The 22,284-nt window shown below is 44.0% G+C and overlaps 1 protein-coding gene across 1 annotated transcript in view; it reads right to left on the bottom strand.

Moving 5' to 3' along the window:
• BTBD7 (BTB domain containing 7) overlaps positions 1–22,284 on the bottom strand; it is a 79,758-nt gene that overhangs the window by 32,998 nt on the left and 24,476 nt on the right. Inside the window, exon 3 of the mRNA XM_070752966.1 lies at positions 20,879–21,958. Within this exon, the coding sequence (XP_070609067.1) occupies positions 20,879–21,958 (1,080 nt within the window). The remainder of the gene's footprint in view (positions 1–20,878; positions 21,959–22,284) is intronic.

Raw genomic sequence — 22,284 nt, 5'->3', positions numbered from 1 at the left:
TTGTTCGAGACGCTTGTCTTCTGGGCGCAGGACCTCCTCTGCTTCGCCAGGCATGGCCGCAGCAGAATGGAGTGTCTTCACCGGTTCATCTGGCCTGGGACAGGCTAGAAGTTCCTCATAAGAGGGAGAGAGCTTGTAAAGCTTCCTATCCTTGGGAGTGGGATTAAAACTAGCGGTTGGATGGTCCCATTGTTTGAGCAAGGCGTCTTTGAACAGTTTGGGCATAGGAATTACCTCAGTATCTTCCTGCTCTTCCATGAAATAAGGGAGATTTTCTTCCGGAGGGTCTGTGGAAGGAGTAGCCTGCTTTTCCTGCCCGGCTAGCCCCGTGGAAGCTCTAGCCTTGAGAAGGAGAGATTTGAAGAGTTGAGATGGAAAAATGGCAGCTGGGGCTGGAATCTTAATTTGAGATTCCTCGTCTTCCGACAAGACGCTGAAAGGGGTCATCATCCTCTTCTACATCCACGTCCTCATTCTCTTCCTGAGAAGAATCTGAGTCCTCAATGATTGGGACTCTATAGGAAGAAGGAGAGCTCACGGGACGGGAGGAGCGTGGAGGGGGATGAGACAGCGAAGGCACATTGATGGCTGAGAGTTTAGCATCAATGGTTTTAGTCAAAACAGACAAAATAGATTGAAACTCCGGAGGCAAGGAAGAGATATCAGCCGGAAAGTTAGAAGGATCCCTGAAGGCCTGAGCAGGATCTGGCTGGGAGGAATCTTCATTAATATCCGGCTCCTCTGGACCTAAGCCCCATAGGTTAGGTTGGGGTGGATTTAGGTTTGGCTCATCCAGAGATAGCACAGGAACCCCAGAGAGAGGCAGGTTAGAAGCCTCTGGGGGGGTTGGATTAGTATGCACTTGGGCCTACACCTTTAAACGTTTGGCTGATTTATCATGTATTTTTTGTAGGGCTAGGTCCCTTCTCTTCTCAGCCCTGGTGGACTTGGCCAAAGAATGGGCTCCTGAAGAAGAGGAGGAAGAGGCCTGGGGAATATTAGAAGTATCATCTCCGGTAGGCCTAACCTCTCTGGGATCTTTGGTAGTGCCTCTCTTGGGAAAAGAAGCCATAGTCTGAATAAAATTACAGAAGACAAGGCTTGAGCCAAAAGAAATTTGGGGGGAGAAGAATTTTAATGAGCTTTCCCAAGAGGAGAAGTGACCCTGCTCCTAGGCCCAGGAGCTACTGCGACTTAGGGGCAATCCGGACGGTACCAAGAGTTCGTGTCCCTAAATGCAGCGTGGCAGGCCTCGCTAAACTTAAGTAAACCAAGGCACACTGGTTGGAGGCCACGTCCGTGGAGAATGGACCTGAGGAAACTCACAGCTACTCCAGGGTCAGGCGGCGGACTGGCAGCACTGATGGATGACCAAGAAGGGCAAACCGAAAGTGCGAAGTTGCTGGGCGCGAGGGCCTTCGCGCCAAAAAACCCGCTCCGTTTTTTTATTTTTATGAACGGAGGGAACTAAGTCCGGGAGACAAACAAGTCCCACACCGCAGGAGGTAAATAGCCCTTAATTTATAATAACAATGGCTTGCCCTCCAGACCGAGAGGAAATATGTAAATTCCAAGCCGGCCGCAGCAGCAGCACGGGAGGGAAAAAAAGCCGCAAATGGCTGCCCACTTCTCCCCCAAACTCGAAGCCCGGTACGGCTGAGTTGTTAGCAATGCCGGCAAGCTTAAAAGGTGACAAAATCTTACTTTGTTGAAGAGAAAGAGTCGAAGGGAAGGTGTTTTTGAGAGAGAACGAGCGTTCACGAGACCCGCTGGATGCGGGGACTGAGCGAATTCTTTTTTAATACTAGGCTCAGTCCCATCGGATTGGACAGGAGCAACCCATGTGACTGCTGGACCCGCTCCTTCAGTACGGAGAAAGCAGTAACTCATGAAATCTACCCACGCCTTCTATAATTTCATAAACGCCAAACTTAAAGACTCAAAAACCATCCCCCCCACTAAAAGGGCCTAACGAGGTAGATTGTAATGATGACGCCATTAAGGCTAACCTCTTCAATATGTTCTTCAGTTCAGTCTTTGTCAACAGCAATGGCTCATGCCACACATTTCCTAGTAGTACCACAACTAATTGCAACAATCTGCTACATATTGACTTTACAGAAGATAATGCTGAAAAGGCACTACAAAACCTAAACCATCTCTATCGGTCCTGATAGATTATGACCCTACTTCTTGAAAAATCTTTCCCCCACCATAGCCAAACCTCTAATCACAATCTATGAGATATTGTTCAGAACCAGCTCCTTGCCCGACTTATGGTTATTAATCATGGTCATTCCTATCTTCAAAAAGGGAGACCTCAGCCTAGATGAAAATTATAGACCAATCTTACTGTGTTGCATCACCTGCAAAGTCATGGAATCATATATAAACCAATCCATTACCCTCTACACCAATGATGGCGAACCTATGACACGCGTGTCAGCACTGACACGCATAGCCATTTTCGGTGACACGCGGCCGCCGGAGAAACAGGGAGCTTTAGGGAGTGCAATTGCAACCGCAATTATTATTATTATTATTTTTCCTCTCCCCTTAATTAAGAGGCCGGGCGATTTTCGCCCGGCCGATATTTGCGATGGCTGGGAGGGGCGAGAACACCGCCTCCCAGCTGGGAGCACAAGCATGCCTGTCCGGCCGGGGGAAGAATCACCCCGGCCGGACGTCAGTTTCAGCTGGGGGGCGGGGCGCCGCCTCCCAGCTGATTGGCGTGGCGCCAAGCGTCGGAGCCCACCACGAACGGTGGTTGGCTCACAGGGGCCGCTGGGAGCGAGGGGAGGGGTTGCAGGCCTCCTCCCTCCCCCCTGCCCAGGAAAGAGTTGTAAGAAAGCAGTGCATTTGAAAAGCGCGCTGACAGGCCTTTCCCGCCGCTCCCTCCCCCCGAAAACACAACGGAGGTCCACAGCGAAGCCGAGTGGAGCAACGGGAGGCTCAGGCTGGTGGCGGCAGACCTCCAGGTTTTTTTCGGAGGCGGGGGGGGTGCAGGAGGACCTTCCTGGCTTTCCGGGGCAGCTGGCTTGAGACTTGTGCCGGTCAGCAAAGCCAGCTGCACGCCGGAGATGTGGAGAGAAAGAAGGGAAAGAGAGGGAGGGAAAGAGGAGATGACAGAAGGAGGGAAGGAGGGAAGGAAGGGAGAGAAAAGTGAATGAGAGGGAGAGAGAAAGAGAGGAAGAGGGGAAGGAAGGTAGAGATAAATATAAAGAGGGAGAGGGAGGGGAATAGGGGAAGGAAGGAAAAGAGAAAAAAGTGGAAGGAAGAGAGAAGGAAAGAAGGGAAGGGAGAGAGAGAGAAGATAGGAAGGAAGAGAGAGTGAGAGAGAGCAAGAAAGAGGGAAAGAGTGAGAAAGGCAGGGAGAAACGCAGTGTGTGTGGGGTGTGTGCGCGTGTGTGTGTGCCGCTGATGGTCCGGGAGCTGCAGCGTGTGCGTGGAGAGATGAAGGGAAAGAGGGAGAAACGCGGCGTGTGTGCGCATGTGTATGTGCCGCCGATGATCCGGGAGCTGCAGCATGTGCGTGGAGAGAAGAAGGGAAAGAGGGAGAAACGCAGGGAGAAACGCAGTGTGTGTGGTGTGTGTGTGCGTGTGTGCCGCTGATGGTCCGGCAGCTGCAGCGTGTGTGGGGGGGCGCCGATGCTAAGGGAGTCCGTCCGTGGTCGGGCTGCAGGGCAGGCACAGCAGCCCAGGGAGAAAGAGGGAATTGAGATAAAGAGAGAGGGAGAGATGAAGGGAAAGAGGGAGAAAGGCAGGGACAGAAAGATAGAAAGGAAAGAGGGAGAGAAAGATAGAAAGGAAGAGGGAGAGAATGGGAGAAAGGGAAGAGGGAGGATGAGATAGACAGGAGGGAGAGGGGGAAGTAGGATAGAGAGAGGGAAAAGGAAGGGCTTGGAGAAAGGCAGGTAGAGAGAAAGATAGAAAGGAAAGAGGGAGGGAGAGATAGAAAGGAAAGAGGGAGGGAGGAAAGGGAGGGAGAGATAGAAAAAAGAGGGAGGGAGGAAAGAGGGAGGGAGAGATAGAAAGGAGGGTGAGGGGTAGTAGGATAGGGAGAGGGAAAAGGAAGGGCTTGGAGAAAGGCAGGGGGAGAGAAAGATATAAAGGAAAGAGGGAGGGAGAGATAGAAAGGAAAGAGGGAGGGAGGAAAGGGAGGGAGAGATAGAAAGGAAAGAGGGAGGGAGGAAAGAGGGAGGGAGACATAGAAAGGATAGAATTATGGATGCAAGAACTCGCTCATGTGTGATAGCGCACGCCCACACTTACTTTATTTATTTATTTATTTATTTATACTTATATGCCGCCCAGTCCCAAAGGGACTGTCGCTCACACACTGTACTTTTCCGCCCACCCCGGAAAAAAATTAGAGGGAACACTGCCCTCGCCCCTCTGCTCCCTGCTCGCCTTCCAGAACGGTGTTACAGGAGATGGTGCTAAGGTAAACCCTTACCGGGTTATTAATTTGTAATTTAAAAAAATCATGCCGGGCTCGCAAAAAAGAGAGTCTGAAAAAAACCCCTGCGTGGACGTCGCGCCATTTGCTTCCTCCTTTGGCGGCTCATAACTAGATTTTTACAACCCCCCCACCCCCCTTGATAAGCTTTTTCTTGAATCTGAACAGTTTGGGGGTTCGCCAAAGAGAGAAAAGTGAACGAGAGGGAGAGAGAAAGGGAGGAAGAGAGAAAAGTGAATGAGAGAGAGAGAGAAAGGGAGGAAGAGAGGAAGGAAGGAAGAGATAAATATAAAGGGAGAGAGGGAGAAAGAGAGGGAGGGGAAGAGGGGAAGGAAGGAAAAGAGACAGAAAGAAAAAAGTGGAAGGGAGAGAAAGAAAGGAAGGGAGAGAGAGAGAAAGAGAAAAAAGTGGAAGGAACAGAGAAGGAAAGAAAGGAAGGGAGAGAGAGAAAGAGTGTGAGAGAGAAGATAGGAAGAGAGAGGGAGAGAAATGATAGAATAAAGGGGAGAAAAAAAAGAGAAATGAGAAAATGATTGAGGCAGAGAATGACAGGAAAGAGAGAGAAAGATAATTATGCATATTTGTTATTTAAACTATAAATATCACAAAATTATGTTTTTTTCTCAAGGTGACACACCACCTGAGTTATGCTCAGTTTTTTGGCGAATTTTGACACACCAAGCTCAAAAGGTTGCCCATCACTGCTCTACACAGAGACAAACAACCTATTCTCTAACAATTTGTTTTAGGAAAAATTTATCTCGTAACCTGCAACTCCTACACTACAGAAAGATTTGGACCACACAGCTCGACCAGGGGAAAGCAATAGATGCAATTTACATTGACTTCTGCAAAGCCTTTGATTCAGTAGTACACAACAAACTACTGTTAAAACTAAGCTCTTATGGCATTTCCAAATCCCTGCCTAAGTGGGTAACTGTGTTTCTTTCAAACAGGCAACAATTTGTCAAAATAGGGAACACCCTATTAAACCCTGCACCAGTTAACAGCAGTGTCACCCAAGGCAGAGTTATACGACTCACACTCTTTCTGCTTTGCCTAAATGACCTTTATGATCATATTATAAGCAACTGTGTCCTCTTTACTGATGACGTAAAACTATTCAACACCACCAATATTGCTGCCCTAGAAAGCAACCTTGTTTATGTGTCAGAATGGTCGAACAAATGCGAATTCCAAATCTCAATGAACAAATGTTCTATCCTACACATTTGAAACAAAAATCCTAACACCAAATACAAGCTGGGTGGATACAACCTCGTAGATGACCCTCATTCTGTCAAGGAGTACTCATCTCAAACGATTTAAGCCCTAGATCTCACTGTAACAGCACTGCCAAAAAGGCATTAAGAATTGTTAACCAATTTTGCAAAGCTTCTTCTCCGGTAACATTGCATTGCTAATCAGGGCATACAAAACTTTTGCCAGACCAATTCTCAAATGCAGCTCGTCTGCCTGGAATCCATACTGTATATCAGACATTAATACTATTGAGCGAGCACAGAGGTATTTCATGAGAAGAATACTTCACTCCTCTGCTCACAATAGTATACCTTATGCCACCAGGCTTAAAATTTTGGGCTTGCCCTAAGGATAGTACACAAAATTGTCTGCTACAACATCCTACCTGTCAATGTTTACTTTAGCTCCAACTGCAATAATACATGGGCAAACAATAGATAGAAACTCAAGGTAAACCGCTCCCAACTCAACTGTAGAAAATACAACTTTAGCAACAGAGTGGTCAATGCCTGGAATGCACTACCCGATTCTGTTGTTACATCTTCAAACTCCTATAGCTTTCATCTTAAACTATCTACCGTGAACCTCACTCCATTCCTAAGAGTCTGTAAGGGGGCATGTATAAGTGCACCATCATGCCTCCTGTCCCTGTCCTCCTGTCCCATTTATTAGTACTCATTTCCTGTGTTCATGTTCATGTTTATACTTATGCCTGTATAAGTATATGTTTGACTAACTAACTAACTAAATATGTTTCTGGTTATAATTCAAAATGATGGTTGTAAGTATAGTAAGTACAGTGATACCTTGTCTTACAAACTTAATTTGTTCTGGGATGAGGTTCTTAAGGTGAAAAATTTGTAAGACGAAACAATGTTTCCCATAGGAATCAATGGAAAAGCGATTAATGCGTGCAAGCCCAAAATTCACCCCTTTTGCCAGCCGAAGTGCCCGTTTTTGCGCTGCTGGGATTCCCCTGAGGCTCCCCTCCATGGGAAACCCCACCTCCAGTGGCGGCGGTGGGTTTGTAAGGTGAACATTTAGTTTGTAAGAAGAGGCAAAAAAATCTTAAACCCTGGGTTCGTATCTCAAAAAAGTTTGTATGACGAGGCGTTTGTAAGATGAGGTATCATTGTATAGACTTTCAAATGACTTTATTTTCAAATGGTATCAATATGTGCTCCTATGGAAAATTTGCTTCCAGTGCCTGGCTTTCAGGAAATGAGGTGAAATGAAATAGGCGTTGATTGCTTACCTGAACGCCTTTTCTCGTACGATGAGCGGGTACAGCAGTCACGTGGGTTGCTCCTGTCCAATCCGTTGGGACTGAGCCTAGTATTTTAAAAGCCTGCTGGATCCGCCCCTTCCCCAGAATTCGCGAATCCGTAGACTTAGGCTCAGATGTGAAGGCTCAACAATGTTCCAATCTCATGATTAAGGAAGGAGACAGTTGAAGGAATAGTGATAGAAAGGCAACATACAAGGGAGGGAAGTGACTGCTGTACCCGCTCATCGTACGAGAAAAGGCGTTCAGGTAAGCAATCAACGCCTATTCTCCGTACTAAAGGAGCGGGTCCAGCAGTCACGTGGGACGTACCCAATAGATAAGTCCCTAGGGTGGGATTAGTTCGCTATCGTGAGAGATAACGGATTGGAGTACCCTTCTGCCGAAGGCAGCGTCCGCTGAAGCGTAAGAGTCAATCTTGTAATGCCTTATGAAGGAGTTTGGCGAGGCCCAAGTGGCTGCTTTGCAGACTTCTTCCAAGGGGGCTTGTGTTGCCCAAGCAGCAGACGTGGCAGCACTTCTGGTGGAATGTGCTGTAATATTCCTAGGAATGGAGAGGGAAGCTGACTCATAGGCTCTTGAGATGGTCCCTCTTATCCACCGGCCTATTACTGTTGAGGATACTTTGGATCCCATGGATGTGGGATGATAGGCCACAAAGAGTGCTTCAGACCTTCGAAAGGGCCTTGTGCGTTGGATATATATTCGCAGCTCTCTGGTGAGGTCCAGAGTATGCCATCTGACAGCGAGGTGGTGGTTCTGTTTAAGACAGAAGGAAGGTAAGACAATATCCTGGGATCTGTGGAACATGGAGCTGACCTTGGGTAGAAAGGTAGGGTCCAGGCGCAGGACTACTTTGTCGGAATGGAATTGGCAGAGGTCCTGTCTGATTGAAAGAGCTGCCCACTCAGATATGCGTCGGGCGGATGTAATCGCCACCAGGTATGCTACCTTGAAGGATAGATACCTGAAGGACGCAGATTTCAAGGGTTCGTATGGTGCCTGAGTAAGGGAATGGAGAACCCGAGGTAGGTCCCAGGTAGGATATCTGTGGACCTTAGAGGGTCTGAGATTGGAAATTCCTCTGAGAAATTCTTGAATTTCCGGAAAGGAGCGGAGTGGCTGTCTGCGAGGCCCTGCCAGGACGGATGAAATCGCTGCCAGATGGCGCCGGATGGTGCTAGCTGAAAGACCCTGACAAAAACCTTTCATGAGGAAGGTGACTATCCTGTGAATAGGAAGACACAGGGGAGATAAGCCCTCTTGAGAGCACCACTGGTGAAATTTGGACCAGGTATGATCGTAGATCCTGTTGGTGGACCCCCTTCTGGCCTTTAGGATGATTTCCACAGAGTCCGGGTCGTATCCTCGCAGGATTAGGTCGCGCCGGATAATAGCCAGGCGGTGAGGTGGAACCACTCCGGATCTGGGTCAAGTGAGGCACCCTGCTGCAACATATCCACCGAAACGGGGAGTCACCAGGGGTCCTGGACGGACAGATGTTGGAGATCCGCGAACCAGGGCCGGCGAGGCCAGTGAGGGGCTATTAGTATTACCCGGGCCTTCTCTAGGATGATCTTGTGGATCACATCTGGGAGAATTGGAATCGGAGGGAAGGTGTACAGGAGACCTGGAGGCCAAGGGATCCTGAGGGCATTGGTCGCCTCTGCTCCTGGGGATGGGAACCTGGAGACAAATCGAGGAAGCTGGGCGTTGACCTCGGTCGCAAACAGGTCTAGCAATGGGAGACCGAACCTGAGGCATATTTGTTGAAACAGAGCCGGATGGAGACGCCACTCTCCTGAATCTAGAGTTGAGCGGGAGAGCCAGTCCGCTTGGACGTTGAGGACTCCTGATATGTGGTCGGCTGATAGTGACTGGAGATGTCTCTCCGCCCAGAGGCCTAATTTTAGGGCCTCCCTCATGAGGGCCTTGGACCTGGTGCCTCCCTGTCTGCAAATGTGACTTTTTGTGGCTATGTTGTCCGTGAGGATCAGAATATGCTGGTTGATGATGTGGGGTTTGAAATGTTTGAGGGCCAGAGACACAGCTCTCAATTCTAGCCAATTGATGGGCCTGGAAGCTTCCTCCGGTGACCACATGCCTTGGGCTATTAGACCCTGGGCATGGGCTCCCCAGCCCGATAGGCTGGCATCTGTGGTGACAACTAACTGATCCGGGCACCTGAAGGGAGATCCCTTGTCCATGGCTGGAGAAGTCCACCAATTGAGGGATCTGAGAACTGTGGGAGGAACTGGGATGTGACGAGTCGAGTTGCTGTTCCCCGATCTCTGAAAAGGTAACAGAAGCCATTGCAACTCCCTGGCGTGAAGACGAGCCCAGGGAACGATACCAATGCACGACACCATCTTTCCCAGTAGGGAAGAAAGGGAGACGATGGAAGTCGTCTTTTGAGATTGAATAAGGGAAATGAGTTCCAAGATGCTGTGTCTCCTCTCAGGAGAGAGGAAGACCTGGGAAAAACCAGAGTCAATGATGTTTCCCAGATGTAAAATGGAAGTAGATGGCCAGAGGTGGCTCTTACTGAAGTTGATTGAGAAACCATGGTTCTGTAGAACAGACATGGTGAAGGAGAGGGCTACAGCTACACCCTCCCTAGAATTTCCATGAATTAAAATGTCATCTAAATAACATAAAATATGAATGGGCGTGGCACGGATATGGGCCGCCAGGGTTCCCAAGAGCTTGGTAAAGACTCTAGGAGCCGAGGAGAGCCCGAAGGGCATAGCCCTATACTGGTAGTGCCTGCCCTGAAAGGTGAGACGTAAGAATTTTCTATGGCATTTGGCAATGGGAATATGGAGGTAGGCTTCTGTGAGATCCAAGGAGACCATGAAGTCCCCTGGATGAAGGGCGGCTAAAATGGATGTCAGGGAATGCATTTTGAATTTTCTATATTTGATGAATTGTTTCAGATTTTTGAGATCCAGAATGGCTCTCCAACCTCCAGAGGTCTTAGTGACCATAAAAAGGATGGAATAAAAGCCCAAACCTCTCTGGGAAGAGGGGACCGGTTGAATGGCTTTGATAGATAACAGATGAGAAATAGCTTCCTCCATCCGGATACGAGATGGGGAAGAACTGGGAGAGGGACAAGAAATAAAACGTTTAGGGGGGGGGAGATAAACTCTAAACGGAGACCCCTTTCTACAGTATCAATGACCCAGGGGTCCTTGCAAGAGCGGCGCCATCTGGAGGAAAACCAGGCAAGGCGACCGCCTATGGGAAAGGAAGGTAACTTACCATCTAGGTTTTTTGGAAGCTCTGTTTGAGGAAGATCCTCTTTGGTAGCGGGATCCTCTACCTCTGGAGTTCCTAGTTTGGGATCGAAAGCGAGGGGAATACTGACCTGGATTTCTTTGAAAGGCGAATCCTTGATCCTGTTGACGCCCTGGGCGACGAAAGGACTGCGTTTTGGTGGTCTTCTTGGTGGTTGGCCCCAAAACTTTTTTCTTGTCCGTGGTTTCTGTGAGAAGGGGATCCAGAAGGTCTCCGAAGAGGAGATCACGTTTCAATGGACCCATGGCTAATTGCCACTTTTGTCTTACTCCCGCTTGCCAAGGACGAAGCATAGAAGTCTTCTGGCCGTTGTAGAAGCCGCTACCGACCTGGCTGCAAATCTGGAAGATTGCAGTGTAGCATCTGCCACATATTGGGCGGCAGCAAAGATCTTGTTGAAGTCCTGTTGGCCCCTTAGATCATCGGGAGGTAAATGCTGCTGGAGTTGACGAAGCCACAAGAGCATAGCTCTGGAAAAGAATGATGCAGCTGCGGCACTTTTAATGGCCCAGGAGTCTGCGACGAACCCTCTCTTGAGCATTTGCTCAAGACGCTTGTCTTCTGGACGGAGTACCTCCTCTGCTTCACCAGGCATGGCTGCAGCAGAGTGGAGGGTCTTGATCGGTTCATCGGGCTTTGGACAGGCTAGGAGCTCCTCATATGAGGGAGAGAGCTTGTATAATTTTTTGTCTTTGGAAGTGGGGTTAAGACCAGAGGCTGGATGTTCCCACTGCTTGAGCAAGGCATCCTTGAACAATTTTGGCATAGGAATTACCTCGTTATCTTCCTGTTCTTCCATGAAGTAGGGTAAATTCTCCTCCGGAGGATCTGTGGAAGAAGTAGCCTGCTTTTCCTGGCCAGCTAAACCCATGGATACTCTTGCCTTGAGAAGGAGAGATTTGAAAAGTTGAGAGGGAAATATGGTAGCTGGGGCTGGAATGTTGATTTGAGATTCCTCGTCTTCCGACAGACGTTGAAAAGGGTCGTCATCCCCTTCTACATCTCCGTCCTCATTCTCTTCCTGGGAGGAATCTGAATCCTCATTGATTGGAGCTCTGAAGGATGAAGGAGAGCTCAAGGGACGGGAGGGGCGTGGGGGAGGATGAGACAAGGATGGCACATTGATGGCTGAGAGTTTGGCATCAATGGCCTTAGACAATACAGAGAAAATAGATTGAAACTCCGGAGGAAGATTAGAGATATCAGCAGGAATGGCAGAAGAGTCCCTGAAGGCCTGAGAAGTTTCTGGCTGGGAGGAATCTTCTGTTATATCTGGTTCCTCTGGACAGTGTTCTCTCTAATTTTTTTTTGGGGTGGGCAGAAAAGTATAGTGTCTGAGCGGCAGTCCCTTCGGGACTGGGCGGCACAGAAATAATAATAAAATTTCCCTCTCGGCTTCTGGGCAGGTTTGGAAAACTCTGAGTTGATGATGATTTTTAAGTGAGCGATTGCTTACTGCTCAGCTTAGAGGGAACTATGCCTCTGGACCTAAGCCCCATAGGTTAGGTTGGGGTCTGTTTAGGTTTGGCTCATCCAGAGATAACACAGTGACGCCAGAAAGAGGCAGGTTAGAAGCCTCTGGGGGGTCAGGGTTGATGTGCACTTGGGCCTGCACTTTTAAGCGTTTTGCTGATTCATCATGAAATTTTTGAAGGGCTAGGTCCCTTCTCTTCTCAGCCCTGGTGGACTTGGCCAAAGAGTGGGCTCCTGAAGAAGAGGAGGAAGAGGCCTGGGGGATACTAGTAATCTCATCGCCTGTAGGCCTAGCCTCTCTGGGACCTTTAGTTGTGCCTCTCTTGGGAAAAGAAGTCATAGTCTGAAAGCTTACAGAAGATAAGACTTGAGCCAAAATCTTTGGGGGGAGAAGTTATTTTAAAAGCTTTCCCAAGAGGAAGGGATCCTGCTCCTAGGCCCAGGAGCTGCTGCGACTTAAGGGCAATCTGGGCGGGACCAGAGTTTGTGTCCTCAAATGCAGCATGGCAGGCCTCACTAAACTTAATTAAAGTAACCAAGGCACACTGGTTGGAGGCGTAGCCGGTGGAGAATTTAGCCTGAGAGACTCAAAGCCCACTCCAGGATCAAGCGGTGGACTGAAAAACACTAAGCAGATGGCCAAAAGGCGAAACCGAAAGTGTGCAATTACTGGGTGCGAGGACCTTCGCGCCAAAATAAACCGCTCCTTTAAATCTAATGAGAGCGGTAACTAAGTCCAGGAGACTATCAAGGGAGCTTGAAGAATGTCTCACACCGCAGGAGGTAATTGCCCTTTAGAAGAAACCAAAGTTTGCCTACTAAAACCTCCGAGCCGAGAGGATTGTGAGGCAAAACCAAGCCGGCGGCAGCTGCAAGCTAGCGGCAATGGAAAAAAGCCACGGAAAGCTGCGCTGCAGACTTCTCCCGAGGGAAGCCTAGCCGACGACGGCTGGCGAAATAGAAGGCAAGCAGAAACGAAGGAATTTTTCTTACTTTTGTTTTGAAGAGAAAGAATCGAAGGGAAGGTGTTAGTAGTTGGAACGAGCCTTCACGAGACCCGCTGGATGCGGGGACTGAGCGAATTCTGGGGAAGGGGCGGATCCAGCAGGCTTTTAAAATACTAGGCTCAGTCCCAACGGATTGGACAGGAGCAACCCACGTGACTGCTGGACCCGCTCCTTTAGTACGGAGAATTCAGAGATGTTGTTTCTTAGTAATAGGACCTACTCTTCAGAAATCCTCTTCAGCATGTTAGATTAGCCTCACCTCTTTTTCCTTTGTTTCTAGAGTGTTTAAGAATAACAGGTAACCACTGACTAAAGTTTTTAATACTCCATGTTGTTATTTTATTATTAGCCTGTTCCTGATCTTCAAGGATTGTGTACTTTGGATATGTTAATTAATATTCTATTAAATGCTGAGAGAAATTGGAGATTGCAATATGCAAATATAATACATAATTATTGAAAACCTTAAGAAAAAAGATTAAATCCTTGAAATAATTTAGAAATATACATATCACTGAGCTACAAAATCAATTGCCCAAGTGGCACCATCCTTAACAGATTCTTAGGCAGGAATATAACTGGTAAAGTGAGTAGTCTACTAGGAGACATCCTTTTTTCCTAACAGATGGCAGACATGATTAATGCCAAAAATATAGCCTTCCAAAAACTGCTCTGGTGTCTGGTTGATGGAATGGAAAAGAAGAGCCAAGGAGAGTCTGAGGATACATAGAGGATAAGTAACAAAGATGATGATGAACAGAGAAACACAACAAGCTTTCAGCCGTAGTTATTTGAACACCAAAGGCTGAGATCAAATTTCAAGTCGTTCACATTTGTTTGCTAGATACCATAGTTTCCATAACAGTTCCAATTTTCTCTCTCTAGAGAAGCAGTCAACAAAATATTTAAACCACAAATCTTTCCTTTTTTAAAAAAAATATGTTGCATTTCCTTTTAGATGATTTCCAATCTTAAATGAAACACAGAAGTTTATGCTTTCAAGCTTATGCAGTTTTCTTCCTAAGATTAGAAATACTTAATGTTCATTGTTGCATCCCATATAAACATTTAGGAAGATTACCTGTCAGTTATAAAATAAGGTGTTTCCCAAAGAGAATCTCTAGATAGGAGAAGTTTAAAGTTATTTTTTTTTACCACTGTCCCAAATTATGTTTAAACTGAATAGCAAAATACATGTATATTGTAAGGTGTGTCAATCAAAAACCAATTTTGTTAAAACTTAAATTACTATATAATGGTAGAGCGGTGATATCAACTTAAATTGAAAGTCTTCATTTATAACACCCAAAAATACTAAAATCGCACTTTTTTTTTGAAACTCAGTTTGTATAACACCTTAAAACAAAGCCAAAGTAAACATATGTATGATGTGTCTAGACCGGACTCAGTCTACATTCAACACATATGATCAGATAATATTCTTCAGTAGAATTTGTCTCCCCTATACCAAGAAACACAAATAAACCAGATGCAGAAAAGTTCAGAAGGCTATCATATTTTTAACTATTGCCTAATTAAAAGGGACAAGTAGCTATCTCATTAACTATCTTTAAATTACCAAGGAAGTAATTCTTCAGCTATAACTAAATTAGCACTCTTGATTTTCCATTGAATTCCAGTTTTGCTTTCAAGACATTCATAACGTTTAATTAATGTTCACTTTTTCATTGCTAGGAAGACACAAATGAATGAAAATGCTTTTTTTCCATTACAAAGTACAGTACCATATTTTTTTGGACTATAAGATGCACCGGTGTATAAAACGTATCAAGATTTCAAAGAGGTAAATAAGAAAAAAAAAGGTTTTGTCCTCCCTGGCCCATAGGAGTACTCTGCAAGCCTCGCAGACCCTCTGTGCACCTAGTTTTTGGCAAAAACGGACCCATTTTTCATCATTTTTTGTGAAAAACAGGACACACAGAGGGCTTAGGAATCCTGCAGAGTACTTCCTGGGGACTGGGGAAAGGCAAAAACGCCCCCATTTTTTGCACAAACAAAGGGGGGGAAGGCATTTTTCACCCTTTTTTGCGAAAAATGGGGCACATAGAGAGTTTGGGAAGCCTGCAGAGTGCTCCTGGGGGCTGAGGGGGGGGGAAGGCAAACACGCCCTCATTTTTGCAAAAAATGACCCTTTATTGCCCATTTTCCCCCCAGAAAAACAGGGGTGTTTTTGTCTTCCTGCAGCCCCCAGGAGCAGTCTGCAAACCTCCCAAGCTCTTCCTAAAATGGGATGCGGGGATAGGGCCAAAAATGGCTGTATTCAGTGTATAAGATGCACTGACATTTCTATCTTCTTTTAGTGGAGGAAAGGGTGCGTCTTAAACTCCGAAGAATATGGTAATCATATTCAGGATTATTTTAGTCATTTTAGATTTATAACTGCTTTTTTTTTTTTAAATCATTATTTATAACTTTTCATAAACCATTTTGGTTATATGTTGCTTTTGTATTATGTATTAATCTTGGACATCCTCTGAAGTTAAAAAAAACATTTACTCGGTACAAAGGCATATGAAATGAATACCTGAAGCATGACAATGATTCATGTTGAACCTATAAGAACACTAACAAGACAGGATCAAATAATACAAATATTAATGTGATACTTAATTCAGCATAATCTCTCCCCATTCTCTACCCCAGAAGATGTGATCACAACATAATATTTGAGGTCTGTTTTCTTGATGTAACCTAACAGTTAGGGATTATATTAAACAAAAAATCTCCCTAGTCTATATTTTACAAATATACATACACTGTTCATTCCCCTCAAAATTATTAATCACTAAAATTGAATGCAGAACATTCAAGAGCACTGATAACATTTAAATGTTTTGAATCTATTCTCAACTGTAACAAACAAGGGGCAAAACCTTTTCTCCAAGAGCAGTTTATTCCTTTGTAAGTAGCTTAAAGCAGAATTTTCATTGTTAGTATATATTTGTGGCAGGATTGACATTGTCCCTTTGAAGTTCTAATAATGCACGGCAGGTGGTTTGGGTCCAGAGCAGATATGTCTTTGTAAATCAAGGTAAGCATCATGAATATGCTTGGAAGGCAACCAACCATCAATATTTCAATCCCTGAAGGCCCTATGCCATCTTTTAGAATCACCATCTGTACCTCTACAATCTTGCCAACTCAGTTTCTGGGCAATCTTCAAGCTGCTTTCAGTAAGTACAGAACAGAGCTCTTTATTGGCCAAATGTGATTGGACACAGAAGGAATTTGTCTTTGGTGCATATGCTCTCATTGTACATAAAGAAAAGGTACATTTGTCAAGAATCATGAGATATAACACTTAAGAATCAAGAATCATGATGTCATAGGGTATAAATAAGCAATCAGGAAACAATCAATTTAAATTAAACTTAAATTAAATTAAATTAAAATAAATTAAAACAAGAAAACATTGGACAGGTAAAGGCAGACACAATAGACAACTAAAACAAAACCACCAGAAGTTAAACTTAAAGGGAGTATAAATATAAGCACTACAGTACTGTCGTGATTTCAAATGGCTATGGAATAAATGCAGAAGCCTTCATACACAAATAATAACTCTGAAAAATCAGATTCTTCAGGTAGTAGTGGGCCAACTTGGATGAAGACCAACTTGCACCAAATAGTTCCATAGTCACTTACCTGAGTTGAAATGAGAAAGAATAAAGCTAGCATACAGACTGAATAGACTAAAATTGTAAATATGCTTATCTGGGTATAAAGTAGTGCTTCTCAATTATTTTCTGTTATGCCCCCCTATCCCCCCCCCACAGGAAGAAGTAAACATTTAGTAACCCCACAACTCTCCGATCTGGGCCCCAATAGAATTTTAGATTTTAGTATCCTGCAGAGAATGTTCTTCCTTGTCCAAAAGTAGGTTCGCCATGCCGTTTATGGCTACCGCAGCACCCATCGAGAACTACAAGAATCCAGGCAGACGCCCCACCCGTCCACCTTCTCTTCTGGGCTTGGAGCAGTGTGCAACTGGGAAAACACTCCCTGTATGAGGGAATCAATCAAGAGGGATCACACATGTTCCCCGGGGTCACACACGCCCCCCTGGCATTGCTTCATGCTCCCCCGTGGCAGCACACCCCACTATGTGAGAAGCACTGGTATAAGGTATGTTGTACACATTGGGGGATTGATTATAGTACTTTTTACCTAAAGCTTTCTTACATCTGTAACTCAGCATAAAGATTCATTTTTGTATTCTAGAAAAGACCAGTTTCATTTTTCAAACAAAATGAAAACATTCATAGATTCTCTTCTATTTCTCCTATCAGGAAGAGTATGTAGGGGTAAACAGAGCTATTTCCAGCATTACAGCAGCATAAAAGCATGGCTATCTAGCAATAATAGCCATTGAACTCAAGAGGATTTACTACATAGTAAATCATATATATTTATTTACAAATCCCAATGTCCAGTCTCCCCCCCCCCCTCTCTGTGTGTGTGTGTGTGTGAGAGAGAGAGAGAAAGACAAATTTGCATACTGCTTTATGTAGAAACATGTGTCCCCATGGTATGAACTATTCTTCCACTAGAGGCTAGACAGGCCCCCACTCTTCTGGTCATTTGAAAAGGGGTTAAAACATGGTTCTGTGCCCTTGCATGGAGAGTCCAATGGAGGAGCAGTCATGGGGTGTGTTTAAAGCCACAAGAGCCTTCCCTTTGTCTTTGTCAACCAATTTTTAACAAGGTTAATTATTCTTACTTCCTTAAAATATTATAATCTTTTCTATTTTAAACTGGAAATTTAACTCTTAACATCTTAATTTTTATATATTGTTTTATATTTCAATGTTTTATTGTACACTATCCAGAGTCCCTCGCTGAGGGAGATAGGCAGTTTAGAAATGTTAAGTATAAATAAATAAAATTGTGCGTGTGTATTTCAACAGAGGGGGGGAAATGGAATACCTTTTTTAGGCTATTAATTTTAATAAATTCAATTAAAATAAATTTTTAATGCTGTTTTTTCCCCAGTGTGGCCTCTGGCCAGTGCATATATAATTTAATCAAATGCATACATACCTTTGGGGGGAAATTAGATAGGATTAGTTTCAGGGAGAAGCAGGGAATAGCTCAGAAAGAAGCTGATAGCATAAGCTCACAAAGCAGGGAAGCTAGGTAGCATACAGAATTTTTGTGCCCATGGAATCCTCTGAAAATGGCATGCTGAGTGGCCAGGTGTTTTTTTTCTTCCTGACAAATAGCTAAAGCTGGTTCTTTGGTGGCCAGATTTAAATGGGAGCATCTAGGAATGACCCCAAATGGCCCTTGAATGACCATCTCAGGTTATCTTTTTACCTGGGAAGAGGAATCACAATGGTTGCAATTCTTGGTAGGATTGGGTCTCCATCTTTTCCCTTTGGCTGTTTTTTTTTTAAGTGGGCCTCTAATTTGACTGAATGCTTTGAAGTTTTCTTTTTTCTTTTTTCTTTTATCTTTGATTGTTAATTGACTGGCTGAATGTTGATTTTATTCTAACACTCTGCTGGATTTTAATGTTAATTTTTAGCATATTTTTACTGTATTATTTTGGAGTTGTGAATCACCATATGAAAGTCGATGGGGAACAAACTCTTCCCTGGGTACTGAAAGTGGTCTGATCTGATTTACATTTACACTGGATTTTTATTACAAGGGGTTTGTATTCTATTAGTTTTTAAAAGCTCTCTTATTTCTTTTAACCGCTGATGGGAACTTTCTTTTTCTTTTCTACGTCTCCTATCCATGAGAGGAACTGTTTATATTTTGTTGTGAAAGCTCAGCTACAACAGACTTTTGGACTATATTAGAAATGTAAACAATAATAAATTAAGGGTTTTGAATATTATAGGGGAGTGAGGTGGCTCAGCGATTAAGATGCTAGGCTTGTTGGCTAAAAAGCCAGTTTACAAATATGCAGGCATTGTTCTTCCTCCATTTTCAATTATAATAATCCAATGCCTGTTTTGTAAGCTTCTTACTGATCTTAAGTTTCTCAAATATGTCCTCAATATGTCAAAGAAATTATGTCAAATTATATTTTTGCATAATCTGCACTTAAAAAAAAAATACATTGTCCTTTAGGAAAGTGGAAATCCTCCATATGGAAATGAACAGGATCAGGTTGTTTATTTAAAGGAACTATTGCTTCTTAGGTTATCAAAAGTCGTAAGAAAAACATGACTGCATTCTCAAGGAAAAGCTGTCACAATTAGAGAAAGGTCTAATGTGGACTGTCTACTGATTTTGAAAGCAATTCATCAAACACATTTTTCAACTGGTGCTGAAATCCTGAAACTAATCAAGGAGAGAAACAATCTAGAACTAAGGAGAAATTTCCTGACAGTCACAATTAATCAGTGGAATGACTTGCCTCCAGAAGGTGTAAATGCTCAAACACTGGAAATTTTAAAAAAGAGATTGGATAACAATTCAGGAGGTTGGACAGGAAGACCTACAAGGTCTCTTCCAACTCTGTTATCTTTCCTAGATGTTCTTTATGCAAAATGGACCATTACCTTTTCCCATCCTGTCAAGTATTTCCAAATTTGCTTTATGTGCAGCACATGTGGGAATCCTATCTAATGCTATGCAATCTAGATGCCGACACAACTAAGAAGGTCTAACTCCTTTTAGAATATTTCCCCACTAATATTTTCCAATAAATATCTTCATTCCGAGCATACTCTTTCCATTAGTTTAGCCAACAGGAATAACAGAATAAAAGATTTGGAAAGGACCTTGGAGGTCTTCTAGTCCCCTTGCTCAGGCAGGAAACTCTATACCATTTCAGACAAATGGTTGTCCAATCTCCTTAGAAACATCTCCACTGTGCATGGGTGTGTGCCTCCCACCAGCCAGCTGCTTTTTCAGGTCTCTGCCGTGTATGCATGGGGCGGAGCGCATGCAGGATATATGCATGCATGCAGGGGGGGGCTTGTGTGTGAGTCAAATGTGCCTCTGCCGGGGGGCACATGTGGGGAGCGGGGCGCACACACATAGATGTATGAAGCACAGTGGACTGAAACCAGCAGATGACATGGCTCCCCAAATCAACACAGACTGGAAACTTCATACTGGACTTTTAAGCATCTTTCTGTGTGTGCCTCTCCATTCTTCCTCCATACTCTGGGGGTCCTTGCTTTACAAATGAGATACAAAATTTTCTGCAGTCTGTGTGGATTTGGAGAGCCATGTCATCTGATGGTGTTGGTCCACTTCATTAAGTCCAGGGTTAATGCACAGAAGCAAAAAATCACAGAAATCTCATCCCCGCATGTATTCTCATGTAAGATGTCATTTCTGGCGAATGCGCAGAAGCCGAATCTCACATCCGCCTGCCTGCCGGTCAGCTGGAGCTGCATTTCCGCTACCGTGATGCTGTATTGCCCAATACTGGCTGAACCCGTTACTGCCCATCATCACAATTATGACAAATATTGGCTTGAACTATCTTGCCTTGCATGTAATGAGTCTTTCTCATATATTACATTTCACCTTTTAAGTTGCATTACTGAAATAAATGAACTTTTGCACGATATTCTAATTTTGCTATATAAAGTAACCATTCCTAATGCAGTTATAGTATTTTCTGCTCGGTTGAAGAGATCAATCAAGTTAGGAGCCAGTTTTTTTGTAAAATAGTACATCATTGATAATTGATGTACTGTTATGTTGATCATAACTTACAAAAGGAGGAATATCTCTAACATGGTGACTAGTGTAGTTCCCCCATGCATCAATAACAAGGTTTTTCCATGAAATAATTTATAGCCACCTGCAACTTATATGATACACATACACAAACGTACGTGTGCACGCACACACACATCATGGAAGTAAACCTCATTAAATATAGCTCTGTTCAGTAATTTATTCTGAAAAATATATAGTTAATTGACTAAAATTACATGAAGCTAATAATAATGCCAGAGCAGGATAATTTCAGAAATCGTGCCTAAAAAAAGAAAAGTAGGAACCATCAAGAAACATATTTTACAAGAAGAAATTTTAAAAATCCATTCAAATTTAAACACTGCAGTGTGTTATTAAAGGAATAAAATAATTATTTACCTTGTGCAAGCATACTGAATTCCAGGAAAAGTGCTATGTGGTACAGTTCCATAGCTTCTTCAGCCTTTGTCATGCTGGTTTTTCCTGCTACAAGAGCCTGGACCTCACTTAGACTCCCTACTGAGGGACTGCTGTGCAAAATGGAGAGGTCCACCACATCTGTATACATACAGTTTAAAATTACCCTCACATATTTTTTCGGTATGATGGACTCATCTAGTATAATCCGTGTTGGAGTCCTTAGTGTTCGATCTGTAATTTCTTCTCCAGTTCGTATCCTCCGCTGTAGTAGATGCCGGAAGAAAGGTGAGCGCGATGAAATAATAGCTTTGTGTGCTCTGAGCTCCTCATCTAAGCAGCTCTGACTTCCGCCATAAGCTTCAACAAGTTCAGAGTCGGATGAAAAACTGAGAACCACATCATAATAGCACATGTAATCCAACAGCCCTCGCATGTCAACATCTAGAGAATTTGGTGTTCCAAATTCTTCACTAAGTTGCATGAGAATGTCAACGTTCTGAAACCTCGAATCTTCCATCCCAAATTCACCTGTGTAAAGGTAGTGTAGCAAAGCAGAAAACATGGGCAGGTCGATGCCAGCTGTGTTGATATCCATTACAATCTCTGCACCATATTCTGGTGAGGAAGAAAGGAGGGTCTTAAAAAATGGGCACCTTGCAGCCAAAATTGCACGATGCACAGGGAAGCAAGTCTCTTGAAATATTAGATCAACATCGGTGCAGTATTTAAACTCATACAATTCAGCCATGTCTTTCTGCAGCATCCTGGCTTCCGGTCTTGCCAAACTCGCTTGCAGAGAAAGCTCTTTTAAGGCTGACGTACCCTCATATTCTTCCACTAAAGCATTGACATCCCTGACATCCCAGCCGGAGAGGAGTTCGCGCATCTGCTTGGCGTGATCAGCAGACCGGTTAGACTTTCGGCGCTTAATAAACTTCTTTTTGAGGGTAGCAAGGCCAGAACTTTTCTTTTTCTTATCTTGAGGTTTCTCGTGGCCATGCTCAAGGCTATAAAGTTTAGATTCATAGCCATAACCTTGATGGGAATAGGATGATGTTCCTGAAAGAAGAAGAAGAAAAAGAAACTGCCTAAAGTTCAGAATTAGGGTGTTAAAAGTGAAATACATTGATGGGAGTTTAAACTATTATATGGAACATCTGAAAATGTTCAGAATAGTTTACAATAAACTAGCAAAATGTAGTTATAAAGAAAATTCTGCATACAGAAAATTAGTGAAAAAGCTAATTTGACTACCTATATCTATCCAAACCAACAAACACACAGGAATCAGTACTGGTAGTTTTCAACTGTCAAGACCCAAAACTTTTATTTAGCACTAATTTGCAATACATTGAGATTTTGAGAAATAAAATATTTATTTACCC

This window comes from Erythrolamprus reginae, chromosome 1, assembly GCF_031021105.1.
Source record: "Erythrolamprus reginae isolate rEryReg1 chromosome 1, rEryReg1.hap1, whole genome shotgun sequence".
In the NCBI taxonomy this organism is placed as follows: Eukaryota; Metazoa; Chordata; class Lepidosauria; order Squamata; family Dipsadidae; genus Erythrolamprus; species Erythrolamprus reginae.
The sequence above is the reverse complement of the archived record's forward strand: the minus strand, read 5'-3'. Positions and strand labels throughout refer to the sequence as shown.